General features: G+C 40.6%; 1 protein-coding gene across 2 annotated transcripts in view; it reads left to right on the forward strand.

Moving 5' to 3' along the window:
* Positions 1-13,717, forward strand: part of RNF145 (ring finger protein 145) — a 42,892-nt gene extending 29,175 nt beyond the window's left edge. For both annotated transcript variants that reach the window (XM_090150674.1, XM_031598191.2), the window contains exons 5-11: positions 1,142-1,377; positions 4,266-4,441; positions 6,361-6,501; positions 7,717-7,899; positions 9,756-9,903; positions 10,595-10,951; positions 12,086-13,717. In XM_090150674.1, the coding sequence (XP_090006800.1) occupies positions 1,142-1,377; positions 4,266-4,441; positions 6,361-6,501; positions 7,717-7,899; positions 9,756-9,903; positions 10,595-10,951; positions 12,086-12,514 (1,670 nt within the window). In that variant the 3' untranslated portion in view covers positions 12,515-13,717. The remainder of the gene's footprint in view (positions 1-1,141; positions 1,378-4,265; positions 4,442-6,360; positions 6,502-7,716; positions 7,900-9,755; positions 9,904-10,594; positions 10,952-12,085) is intronic.
* The last annotated feature ends 563 nt before the right edge of the window (positions 13,718-14,280 follow it).

The following is a 14,280-nucleotide window of genomic DNA, read 5'->3' on the forward strand; positions in this document are numbered from 1 at the left end:
AAAGATGGGAAGTATGTCCTTGTCACTGCAAGCTCCACTGTCATTTCAGGCCCCTTCTGAGAACTGATTAAACGCAGACTGCAGGAAGGAGATCAGGGCCTCAAGAGGGAATGTCCACTTGTTTCATTTACTGGTGTACAGTTCTCCTTCCCATGACAAGTAACTTCCAATCAGTATATAAACTAAAAAGATGGAAAACAACACTCAGAAGGGATGATGAGCATATTCAGCTTGTTATGCCAGAAGGAAAGCAGGTGTTGCTGTTTCATCAGATGAGACTAGAATCAGAGGTCCTATTTTATGACTGGAGAGCCCCAGTTTCTTACCCAAAGTGATGCGTGAGAGTTTTTCTTATCCAGATGAGTTCATCTGTCTCCATGCTGCTTCCTCTGAGGTAAAGGGTGCAAGTTTTAGTGACTGTAATGGGAGAGTTAAATTGGAATGGTCTGCTGTAGAAATGCTGCGTTCCAGATCTCTGGGTATGTAGGAAAGATGTCCCTATGCCCTGCCAACTGCTTAAGAGAATTTAGTTGTTAATTATCTGTCACTTGCAAGGTTCAGTGATAATTCTGAACAACTGCCCCAGAGCATTATGAAGTTATTGAAATCTCAGCTGCTGACCTGGCTGTCTCTTGTTGTTCTTGGTTGATAATTCCTTTTGACAGCGTAAATATTGTTGTTCTAAAAGCCATTTGGGACCTCTGATTACTTTTTTTTTTAATAGATCAGGATGAAATAGTCTTATGGCTGGGCTTCAGAAATGCTGCTGCTGTGCTCACCGATACAGGTTGAACCGGGGATGTGGAAACCAGAGGGATGACTTGCCCGGTTATCCTCTGTGTGATTAATTCCTGGGGCTTTATATTAATTTGAACATGATTCTGGATGTGCTCTGGGCTTGCATTTTGCTAATCTGCAAAGCGCTCACTTGGTGTAGTTTAAAAATGATAAGTTTTTAACATCATTAAGATGACCTAGCAAACAATGCAGAGGAGACTGGTTTCATAACAGATATGTCCTAGTTAGAGCTGTCATAATATGCTGGATGTTGATAACTGTGTTATGGAAAGATAACGAATTAAAATACGTTTTTCCTGAAGGGGATAATCAGCTTGATTATAAAAGACTGTCGCGTTTTCAGGTCAGCTGGTGGTGTGTACGCTCTGCTCCTGCGTCATGAAAACAAAACAGATCTGGCTCTTCTCTGCTCACATGCTCCCTCTGCTGGCACGGCTCTGCCTGGTCCCGTTGGAAACCATTGTCATCATCAACAAATTTGCCATGATTTTCACTGGTTTGGAAGTTCTCTACTTTCTGGGATCAAATCTCCTGGTGCCCTATAACTTGGCAAAATCTGCATACAGAGAGCTTGTCCAGGTAAGACAGAGTGGGACAATTTTATTCTCCTGGGCATGAGCATTTTTGCAGGAAAGAAGTAATAAGTAAAAGTAGTTTGACTGTTTCCTGTGCGTCTGTTCTTGTGTGTGAGCTCATGTTTTCTTAGTAAGCCAATTGTGTTCCTATCCATAGCATCCTCTTTCTTTAATTTAGGGTAACTTACAATTTGTTTGAGTGAGCAGTTGAGGCGTTAGCCTGAATTATACTGGCTAGTTGAGCAGGTTGACTTTACTTGGTTTTACTTAGTCCTTCACAAATCCAGGCTAAAAGACAGGGTTGTGATAGGATGGAATTTATCTAGAGCCTTATTAAGTGTGCATGGTATTCCCATGCATTAATTACAGTAACTGTTCATTTCAAGAAATACTTTTTGTAAGAAAAAGCATTTATAATCATAGTAATATTTAATTGGGAGTAAGAGTAAAGCTGATTTTGACTGTAACTTAGACTGTGATGTGAAAGGTTGAAAAGTCTGTGGTATTTTCTTCAGAAAAGCAGCATTTCTAACAGGAGTTACCAGAAACAGAGAAGGCTGATCTGACACACATCCCTTTTTTTAATGCTTCGGCATCCAATAAATGCATTTAATATGAGAAACTGCTTTATTAATACTACAGAAAGATTATGCCTCATGTTATTTATAGAAAAACAAAATATGAGTACATATTTTTCTGTATATCTCAGTATAAAAAAATTGGTACTTGTTTAATTTTGGCGGACCCACCAGTTCTCCTCTCACCACTTGCTGGAGTTTTTTCAAAGCAATCCTTTGGTTTTCTGCCTTTTGCTTCTTCGTTCTGGAAGCAGCCTAAAAATTAACTTTTTAAGCTCTTTCAGAACCATCTTTAAAGCTCTTTGCTGTCATATGTCATATACAAACCAGAACTTGGCAGCAGAGGGTTTCTGGCATGCCAAAGTCTCAGCCTGTCATGTTGATCAGTATTGTCTAATTATTTATTTTGTATGTAATTGGTCTTAGGAGCAAGATTATCCTTCCTTGCTTGTACAGCACTTAACATGGTCTGATCTTGTCCAACTAGATTGTTGATTTACTGATTAAAACAAGCTCAGGAGCTGATTGGCAAAGCCTCAATAGCCATGTTTTCCAGCAAGAATATGAAAATCATGCTTACTGCTTTCTTTACAAGAGAGAGAGCAGTACTATTTGGGATAAAACACACTCCTCTTCTGTACTGCTTGAAGACTTGAAACAGGGTAGAACCAGCACCTCCATTTTCTGTGTGCATGAACACCTGCAGAGTTTAGTTTCCTGATGTCAAATTGAAATCTGATGTGGATCTGATTCATTTATCTATTGTTCTGTTAGGCACTAAGTATAAAACACTTAAACATCATGAAGATTTCAGCTGCAGATATGATTGGGGGTGAAATAGTTGTCTTATTTGCTCAGAATTGTATTCTAAGTGCAGCTGTTTTACAAGTCTCCACATCTTTAGGATGCCCTAACCTTGCGTGGTAGATAGCTGTCAGTGACACCTTTGTCCTGGTGTCTTCACTGCTTCACTAGTGACTTCACTGCTGTTGTAGGCTGAAATTGATTGCTGTTTCGATATCAATGGTAGAACTTGGTGAATGTAAGGATGTTCAGCACCATATTTCTTGAATGTAGCACCATGTTGGAGATAGCCCTAACCAGTGGACCAAGGCAGTTTTCTGCATATGTATGTAGTTTATCCTGTGTTTATCCTGTGATGTAATTTAAAAGCAGGTCCTACTTGCAGCAGAAGATGCCAGAAATGCCTCGTGGTTATTAATCTATATTATAAGCACGGATGACCTGTCTCCAACATGATGGAGTGCTGTGCCAGGAGCTGCACAGGATTGCTTGCCTTGGTTCCAGGCCAAGGGAGTCTCCTGTGGGCAGATTTAGTTCCTTGACAAGTGTGCACAAAGCTAAAAGCAGGAACTTGTCATCATGTCCCTGCTAGCACCGTACTGTTTGTCTATCAGGCACAGTCCATACTGCAGCAGCTCCTATGAACCTAACATCCCTCACACTTGTCGTGAAACACAGTAGACAATTCTTGAACATTTTGTTGAAATAGCAACTATTCCATGCATTTGCTAGCCTTACAGGTTTTACATCATTATGGGAAGCAGGTGATAAGGAAATAGGTGTTACGAGAGATCTCCTTTTGATCCTTTCTGTTAAGTCCAGCTGTATAAAGTTCCAGTTTCTAGAGAACGATTGTGTTGTAACTTAGTTGTTGCAATGCAAAAGATGTAATTGAACTTCAGAGTCTTCTGAAATAGCTTTTAACCATGAACTTCAGAACTCTTGGTTGACTGGGAGTCAGAAGTTTGATACCTGTTCATCTGGAGATATAAATATAAAATGTCTGAGGTCTTTAGTGTTCCCTTTCAAACATATCAGCAGAGCAGATTTACTGTGCTGAAGTGCTCTGGCTCATACTTCATTATCTAGTGTGTGTGGTGAGTTAGCAGAAGCTATTGAGAAAAGAGCATTGCTCTGACATGAGCTGGGAAAACAGTCTGAGAGAGTTGTGTGTGAGCCAGAGGTGTGCATCCCTCCCAAGAGAGGGCAGCAGACAGCATCTCCAAGGCAGTTATCCACAGGAAGGGAGCATTTCTGGTGGTTTGGCGTGCAATAGGGTATTTCTCCTTACTTGGGTAAGACAGTTGATCAGACATTAGTTTGTCATTGCTGACTGTGGGCTTTCCCTTTGTCAGGCTGTAGCTTCACCCCGTTTTTTGCATTGGGGTGGCTAAGGCAGTGTGAATTGCCCTTAGTTTTATTGTGGCTATATTGTTGAACAGCCTTTTCTTATCAGACCATAAATAATGTGAACCAATAACAAACAATGTTTTTTTTCTGTCTTGCCCAGGTGGTGGAAGTGTACGGTCTGCTGGCTCTGGGGATGTCACTGTGGAACCAGCTGGTGGTCCCTGTTCTTTTCATGGTGTTCTGGTTGGTCTTATTTGCTCTCCAGATCTATTCATATTTCAGTACACGGGACCAGCCAGCCTCAAGAGAGAGGCTTCTCTTCCTCTTCTTGACGAGGTAATTAACTAGTCTGTACATAGTTGTTTTTATGTTTTGAGTACGTTCTGAAACATCTCTTTCAGAGACTATGTAAGTAGTTGGGCTTTATTGCATTGGATGCCCAGCAAATACCTCTCCTTATTGCAGAGACAGTGTATGCTTCCCCTGTGAAGCTTCAGAGGCATCTATTATGTTTAGGACATAGAATGTTAGTAAAACTGGGGGAGAGTTCCCAAAGAAAGCAGAAGATTCCTTTAATGAGGAAATAAGAGCACACCTCTTACCTGTTCTATAAAGCTGGGGATGATGTCTTTTCTTACCAGACTGGAAAGTTCTTGCATGTGTATTTGCTGTTTGAAAAAAAATCTGTATGTTTCATTGTCCTTGATGTTCCTCTCAAAATCTTTTCCTTGACGATCTAACTGCTGTGATTTTTTTATATGCTTTGAAGAGTTTAGCTCTTCGGGACAGTTTATGAACTTGTGCTTAATACATAAACATAACAGTTTGAGCTCTTCAGGCTTTTCTGTGAGCTCTTAAGCTCCTATGGGACCCTTGAATGGAACATCATGTGGAAATAAGTTTAAGAAGGATAGTAAAATTACTCTAGAGGGAAAAAAAAAAAGATTGATCATTAGTCAGAATTGCTAAGATTCTTATTTTCTGGTAAACAAAACTCAAACAGAGTTCCTCAAATTCTGCAGAAGTACTGTATTTAAATATCTATTTCTCACTGCCTTGACTGGCAGGAACACTTGAAAGCTTTATCAGCCCTGCTCAGGTTAGTAAATAGACAGAACTGGAAGGCTTACCAAAAGCTCTGCAAATAATGTATGTAAACACTTCAAGACGCACTGTTATGAACTGCTGTCAAAGGAGATCTCCAGTTCAAGTAGTCACTAAAACAAAGTAAACATCTCTTGGTTGTGCTTTGCTTATTTTTGAAGGATATTCTCCCTCAAAGCACTTTTGTCTTTTCAAACTGCTGGACTGGTTCATGCCTCAGTTGGTTAATTAGTGTGACACATTTTTGACCATCATAATTTCTCTTGTAAAAGATTTCTATCCTGGTGAACAAGCTAAGATCTTATTATTTTTTAATGAATTGGGTGTTGATGTCCTGTTACCTGGGGTTGTGTATTTGGAGAGTTCCAGGTGTGTAATCCCTGGCTGACAGCTCTTCACTGAGTGCTGGGACATGTGGTGTTCTGTACTGTGCTCTCTGTGCTCTGGCAGCTGCATTTCTTAGGAGCCCAAGTGTACCCTGAGGCTTGGGTTTCTCCAAATAATGCAGTGCCAGGATCAATAAAAGAGCAGCCCTGAAGTAAGGGAGCTGAAGGAAGTCTGCTATTCTTGGTATTATTGGATGTACTCAGAAGTCTCAGTCTTTGGTATCTTACTGTTGTAGCAAAATAAAGGAAAAACCAGCTGAGAGAGAATATTCTTCCTTGTCCTGCTGCTTCTGACACAAACCTTTGAAAGATGACTGTTGCCTGTGGACACTGCTGGAAAAGTCTGGTCATCCAACAGTGTTTATCGCTTTGACATTTGCTTGCACTATTGCAGATCTGAGTGGAAAGTTTCTTAAGTGAATCCATCTGCTTTAACTCTGCTTGTGGTAGCTGTTTGAAATTTCTGCAAACAGCCGAGGTGCACTGGGGCTCAGCTGCCTTCTGGCTGTGGAAACCCTCTGCAGGCAGGACACAGTGCCACCGTGTGGCACAGCAGTGGAGAAGGACTGGAGGGAGCAGTAAAAGACAAGGCTCCAACCTAAAAGCTCTGCTAACTACTGTAGTACCTTTTAATACTTCCATTAAGTTAGTCCAATTGTGCTTTCAGAACAGTTCACACCTTCAAGAGATCGAGGGGAGAGCTCTTCACACTGCTTTTAATTGATGATACTTTTCATTTTGTCTTTTTCCCCTCTCTTCTCCCAGTATTGCAGAATGCTGTAGCACTCCATACTCACTGCTGGGTTTGGTCTTCACTGTCTCCTTTGTTGCTCTGGGAGTTCTGACTCTCTGCAAGTTTTACTTGCAAGGCTACCGAGCATTCATGAATGATCCTGCTATGAATAGGTAAGTGTGTCATAGTGCCTAGGATCTAAAAAGAGAAAGACAAAAAGGTATATAAATAAAATTGATATAGAGTTGTGGGGATTTTTTGTTTTATAACTGAAGAGCGCTTGGCTATCCTTGATAGGCTTTCTTTAAACCAATCTTTATGTACATTGGAAGGATTTGAGGTGAAAATACAGCCTATCACAGACTTCTTTGGAGATGGTTTATTTCTGTAACATATTCAGGGCTGTTACCTGGGATTTAAAATTCCACAGTTTGATTATCTTTGTACCTTCATTAATATGAGTCACTGGAAAATTTTCACTTGCTTGGATGATATAAGCACTTCACATTTACATTTTCTCATTTACCCTGTAGTCATTACTAATCTTAAATCAAAACGTTGTATGGCATGTCTATAAGGAATTATGGGAAATAACCAAAATATAGGAACTGACTTTCTCCTAATGCTCTTAACTTTTCAACCATGAGGTTGGGATCCTGCGTAAGGATCCGTGTTTCTCAGTTATTCCAACTTTAGCTCAGAACTAAAGTTCAGATGGTATGCAAAAGAATGGTTTACATTTTCAGTTCCAAAATGTTTATGTGATAACAAGTATGGATTGAACTTGCCCAAGAGTACTGTGCATGAAAGCATCTTTTAGGGAAGCATGCAGTTCTAGATGGTCTGTACTGTGATCGCTCCCTGTAAGTTGCTGAAATGTGCTGCCTGGAGATTCATCTACTGATTTTCCTGAACTTAGGGTTGGTGGGGTGATGTTTCACTAGGACCAAAAGACAGACAAGTGATGATGTGTAAATGTAAGAGGCGGAGAGGGTCTTTGTGGTAATCCAGGATTGAGACTGGCTAGTAGCTAGCTTGTAGACCTAGCAGTGCTGCTTTGGGCTTGTATAGGCAATGCTGAGGCTGATGGATTCATCCTCTAAGACCTCCTGTGGGTCCATCAAGTGTTGGGGGAACTATCCTTGGTGTTTGATGGGCTGGGTGTAGCCCATGTGCTGCTACTTCCAGACTCCCAGTTCTTCAGTGTTCTATCTGGTTAAAGCCTAAACAGTTACATCAATAACAGCAAAATAATAATAATAATAATGTAGCAATTGCAGGATTCTAAAAGAAACAACTTATTTTCGGGTATTTTTGGATACATTTTTGAATCAACAATGTCACAGAAGCATGTGGTTGTTCTTTTTCTTGATTGCATTGGTCTACAGGGGAATGACTGAAGGAGTCACACTTCTGATCCTGGCTGTGCAGACAGGTTTGATTGAGCTCCAAGTTGTGCATCGGGCATTCCTGCTCAGTATTATTCTTTTCATTGTGGTGGCATCCATACTGCAGTCCATGCTGGAAATTGCTGATCCTATTGTCCTGGCTTTGGGAGCCTCAAGAGACAAGTAAGAGACTGGTTTCCTAAACCGAAAGTTACTCAGTATTGGTTTAGAGGATAATAAATTAATCATTAATGGCCTGATTGGGATTTTTAGTAGCTTATAAAACTATCACGTCTTTTCTGTTTTTAGATTTCTAGCCTAAATTCTCTAGTTTTTCTCTCTCTATACTGCTTCTTCACGTGCACACAGTAAAGCTTTTCAGCACTTTGTATGCTGGCAAATGAAGGTGAGTTGGGTGACCCACTCCTGCTCAGAAGTGTGTCCATCCAGCCTGCATAAGCTCACACTGCTCAGCAGCTGTTGGCTGCTCACTCTTCAGCACTGCAGAGGTTACTCCCCCTAGCAAGACTGTGCTTTCAGTTCAACAAATCCAGGACTCCAAAGCCTGTGCTTTCTTCCCACCACTCCATTCTGTGGATTTTGCTTACCTTTCTCTGCAGTTGAATAGGATTCCCTCTCATGCAGTGATCTCAGACTGTTATTGGGGATGTATCTAGAGATGACCTTGTGTTAGATATTCTAAAACCCACATTTTTCTGACACGGTGATCCCAAAATAATAGGGTTTATTGATAGGAAATAAGATGTGGAAGGCTTACATTAGTGTACCAGATGTTTTGATTGTGTGGGATTGTTGTTAATTCAATTTGTGTTTTGAAGAGCTTTATTAGTACCTGGTTTTGTTATATTCTGTTTGTGTTTTCATCTTTGTTAGTTGCTTGTGTTTTTTCCTTTTTCATAGTCTGTAAGTAAGGAGGTAAAAGAGAATGTTTATTTATGTGCAGAGAGTTTGTATAGCTTAGAGGCTACTTGTAGCCACTGTCCTGCAGCAATGTTAACTTTAAAATATACTCAGAGAGAGAGTAGAGCCAGGATATGAGCATCTGCCCAGCTTAAACAAGCAGCCTGTGGTGACTGCAGTTTCGATCTCTCATCTGCCAAATGTATCTGGCAGTTCTAAATTAAGTCGGACCAAGATAAATTCTTCTTCAGCTCTCCCTCTTTCCCTTGCCCACAGACAGAGAATTACAAACCTAACGGTAACATTCTGATGTTTTTCAGACTGTATTAAATTAGCCAGGTTCTGCTACTGTCTCGCTCTCCCAGTGTTCCCAGTTTCTCAATACCTCATTACCAGAGTTTAATGAAGTTAAAATATAATCTGAGTAGCATGTAGGGGTAGCACAGTAATTATTGGAGATGCTCTGAAAGCCTTTGCAAATGGTTGAGTGTAAGAAGTTGATGATGTATTTATGTTGGGAGAGAGATTGGAAAGAAGTAAGTGATAAAGAGGATTAAAACATATATCTGTCTCTTCTTCCTCAAATCCCATTAACTGGGCAATATACTTCTGAAGGCAGCAGGGTTAAGTCTGGTGGTGAGAAGAAATACCTTTGCCTCGTTTATTAGCAAAAAAGACATAGAAGCACTGTAATAAGTAAATAATTTGGGAGAACTCTGTTTATATTGGAAGGTGTATAAACAATTATAAACATATTTAAGTTTTATTTAGTGGACTTTCATTTGAGACATTTAGTATCTTAGGTACTTAATTTGTCTAACCTCTGACTTGACCCAGTAGGACAATTACTTTAGATGATTTTTTGTCCATAATTTTGTAGTTGTGTGTTAAAACAGCAAAGATCAGATAAGAGGAAACTTTTCGGAGCATGTGTGTTGTTAGCATGCCTGCTGGGAATGAAACTGTGCCCAAATAACATAAAAACTCCCTTCAAGAAGTTAAAGCCTCGAGCAAACATCTGATGTACTTACATCCAGGGGTGAGCCTGTTCTTATTCTGGTACTCACATCTGACTTAAGAAAAGAAAAAAAAATGAAAACCCATTGTGTTGTTTGCAGGAGTCTGTGGAAGCACTTCCGAGCAGTCAGCCTCTGTTTGTTCTTACTTGTGTTCCCTGCGTACATGGCCTACATGATATGTCAGTTCTTCCACATGGATTTCTGGCTGCTGATCATTATCTCCAGCAGTATTTTAACCTCTCTTCAGGTAAGAATGTTAGTCCTGTAGTAACGGAATCACTGCCTTCACTGTGATCCTGTCTCTCTAGGAGAGCAAATGCATGATCAGAATAGAACAGGTCAGACAGAAGGGCAGAAGTACAAGAGACGATATAAAATTTATCCTGTATCTGTGGCTAAGGAATTCCTAAGGGTTGGCTGAGAACATAGATGAGTGGAAGCCTATTTCAAATTGTAAAACCAGGAGGCTTCTGAGGGCATAAGTATCACAATAAAAAACTTAACATTTCCCAGAGCACCCATTTATATATTGTGTACTGATGATTATTTAAAAGTAATTTGCTGCCTAAGACACAGTACTGTAAATACTGGAAGTGTTTCACACTATGAGTATTATTGTTATAAGATTTTCTTGTAATTAATTTATAAAATTGTCCCTCATGATGCTTAACATTTTTGTTTAAGCAATTCAGCTGTGCTTTGGGCTCAGGGAAATACTTAGAAGGGGAAGCACATGAGAGCAAGAGCAAATGCTTTATGAGAAAAAATGGCTTTTGTTTGTCTTGAAGTTCAGCAACAGTTTTGCTGCTTTGGGACCTGCCTGCCCTCAGTCTGATTTGGGAGCACTGTATGTGCAGAGCTGCATGGGTTGTGCTGAATAACTGAAGCTCCAGTTCAGGAATTGCATGCTAAGCTAATGATTTTGCACTGTGTTACAGGTGCTTGGGACACTCTTCATTTATGTTTTGTTTATGGTAGAAGAGTTCAGAAAAGAGCCAGTTGAAAACATGGACGATGTGATTTATTATGTAAATGGCACGTACCGGCTGCTGGAATTCCTTGTTGCTCTCTGTGTGGTGGCATATGGTGTCTCAGAAACTGTCTTTGGTGAATGGACTGTTATGGGTTCTGTCATCATCTTCATTCACTCCTACTACAATGTGTGGTTGCGGGCCCAACTGGGGTGGAAAAGCTTCCTTCTTCGTAGAGATGCTGTGAATAAGATCAAGTCACTGCCCACTGCCACAAAAGAACAGCTGGAGCAGCACAACGATATCTGTGCCATCTGCTACCAGGTAAGAATAGAAGTATCAAAATGCTGACTTGAATTTAAATACCTCTGGACTGTCTGTTGTGTTTGGTCTGCAGCTAATAAAATAGGTTATTTGAATTATGTTTAATGACTAACATTTGTGCTTAATAAATTACTTGGATTATCCAGTTTTCTGCTTTATCTAAACTGATTTAGATTTTTGGCACTGAGGGTTTTCTAATATATAAAAACTAATTTGGGTATGTTTAAACTTTCTATTTTTCTCTCTAGTTATGCAACAAACTGTGTCCTTGAGGTTCTTTGAAACTCTCACGTTTGGGTTGAGCTGCTCTCAGTAGCAATAGCAGCGTGCCCTTTCTTCATTAGTGAAAGATTCTATTACTGAGAGGCAGTGTACTCAAGTAGCTGATTTCTTATTCATTCTCAGAAGCAGCTCAGTCTCCGCAGACGCTGCTACTTCCACTTCATGTGCAATGTCAGTTTTATAACAGAAACTTAATTATCAAAAGGTTATGGGTCTATCTAATGTAAGACAGCTGAAGTAAGGACCTTAGAAATGAAGCTGAAAGTAATATCTTTATCACACCTCCAGCTCCAGTGTCTCTTTCTCTTGGATACAAATAGTAGCTATATATGACAATGAAAGAACTACCCTAGTTTTAATAGGGTGCAATTGGATTGGTTCCAAACGTGAATACAAATTATTTGAAGAGTGTAACTACCACTGCCAGATTGAATGGCAATGTTTAAAACACCAGAGAGGTGACATGTGAATCTCTTCTCTAAGAGCATTATTTAATTTGTTTGTTACATCTGTAAGTTTGCTGGTTTTCACTTGCGTGGTTTTCTTAAGCCAGCTAATCCAGCAACTCTGATCCTACAAATCCTTTTATTTAAGTGTAATAATATTTTGTAAACAGGATTTTTGCCTCATTTCTTGTCCATGTATTATAAACAGTCAGCCTTAGCACGTAGTTGATGTGTGTGTGAATTTGAATGTGGGAGCTTTGTGGGTATGAACAAGAAACATTCTTCTACTTGCCTGGGTACTGCTTCTGTCTCCTCTGTGACTGCTGCTCCTATGAGATCAAGTAGGACACGTGCAGGGTGAGAGGAATGGGCCTGCCAATAATCTTTTTTTGTGTGTGTCTTCCAGGACATGAAAACAGCTGTGATCACACCATGTAGCCATTTTTTTCACGCGGGCTGTCTGAAGAAATGGCTGTACGTGCAAGAAACCTGCCCTCTGTGCCACTGCCAGCTTAAGAGCCCTTCACAGCTACAAGGACTGGGGCCGGAGCCAGTTCAACAGCCAAATCCTGGTGCAGAGCAAAACGTCAGACCTGGAGATGAGGCTGAGCCCCCCAGCACTGAGCAAAACAGTGGGCCAAATACAGAAGACAACCCCAGTCAGAGTGATGGACAAGAGAGCCTGGAGGCCTCTGCTGAGACAGGGGGATTCCAGGACGTGGACAAGGGCACGAGCCCATGTGAGGCCAGCCAGGGAGCAGCGTGCGCTGCAGAACTCATGGCAGCCCCAGAGGGGTGCCCCACTCGAGACCTGAGGGTTAGCATCCAGCTCTAAGGTGACAAAGGATGGTATGGGAACAAACACATTTCAGAGATCCTAGTTTGACTCAGAAGAAAACCTATCCTTCCACATCAGTGAAAGAAGTTTAGCTGTTAATGCTGGTCAAAATGTAATATCCTATGCTGATTTTCGTGGGCTGCTTGGTAGAGGTAACTGAGATGTAATAGAAATGACTCCAGAAGCTCTCTGAACTGTGGGCATAGGAAGGATGTCTGAAAATAGATTTAAGTTAAAGAGTGTTTTCAAGACATAGATAAGGGATGAGAAGCACAGGAGGTCTGTGGGAAGTTGCAGACAGACAGACAAAGTGCTGGCTTTTGTTTTCTTGGTGAGGAGGGCATCAAATGCTGCATGTCCCAGCGTCCCAGAGAGGTGTTAAATGCAGTGAGTTGCTGGTCTCTGGCTGAGGTGCAGCTTTGGTTACTGACAATTTTTTTTATGGCACGTAAGCAAAAATCAAAGATACAGCGGCAGTGATTGTACTGGAAGATGGAAGCACTCTAAAAACGTCATGTATATGCTTTGGGTGTTCTTGGTTGGGCAACTGCATTTTAAGTCATGTAATCTATAGTGACTCTTGACTTTTATGATGGAGTCTTCAATATTTTGATGTATATGAAACTTTTGTTAATAATGGGCACAGTCTGGGCTGCATGAAGTAAACTAAAACTCTAATGAACGCTTTGGCCTCCGCTACCATGTGCAGGAGGAAAGTGGGATGAGTTTTAGGGCACGGATAGAGGCCTTGCAGTACTGTGCTGTGTAATGTTTAATTCTTGCAGCTGAATTAAAACAGTATTAAACTCTGGCGATATTTGCACTTTGGGAATGAGTACATTATTGTGTATGATCAGACTCCGCAAATGCCACTTCTAAAGCTGTTAATAGGTTTGCACCTTTTTTTCTTTGACAAGGACATGTCCGTACTTAAATTTTTACATTCATCATGGCTTCAAGTAGAACTAGGAACTGGGGTGGGGAAATAGATGGGAGTAGGGGGGCAGGCAATTTTTTTATGTGAATTTTGATATGAAGAGAAATTAGTCACTTATTTATACGATAGGCTTGACTCAAGTGTTTTTCAAAGTCGGTATTCCTAATGTGAAATGTGATACTATTTTATTTTTAGTAGTAAATTTGGATGTAGACTGACAGACATAGCTGAATGTCTTAATAAATTACATTTGAAGATTTTTACACCTGGTTATGTGATTCTTATACTGGAATTCTAAGGAGAGGCTTTTCTGGAATAGTAGCTCTCCATAACCTGTGGAGATCAGTGGGGCTTCTGATGCTCTTTCTCCCCCTCCTTTTCATTTGTGTGTGTTGTACCTCCTGGCTAGAGGTGAGTCTGGTCCTTTAAAGCATTTCCTTACAAATCTTAGCTGATACGGAACAGTAGCAGAATGCTAAGGCACATTTGTTCCTGGAGGCCATGTAGGCTGCTTACTGCCTCTGAGACCTGTGCAGAACCTTTTTTTTGCTCACCGGATGGGATGGGAGTGTCACTTGCATCATCTTGTGATTCTGTATCTCAGCTGTTTCCTTGCATCTGGTTTAGAATTTAAGTTTGCCTTGTGCCTCACCTATCACTGCAAAACATCTGATAAAAACTCATAGTGTTGGCAAGGAAAAATGATGAGAACGTTTTTCTTGAACTCTTCACTACTGCAATGATCTGAGTCCTGCTCCTCCTGTTCCTCAGCCTACCTGATCTTCTGGCAGAGAACGCTAACTTCTACCTTAAATTATTTATTGCT

Source organism: Phasianus colchicus, chromosome 15 (genome assembly GCF_987193195.1).
Source record: "Phasianus colchicus chromosome 15, bPhaCol1.hap1.1, whole genome shotgun sequence".
In the NCBI taxonomy this organism is placed as follows: domain Eukaryota; kingdom Metazoa; phylum Chordata; class Aves; order Galliformes; family Phasianidae; genus Phasianus; species Phasianus colchicus.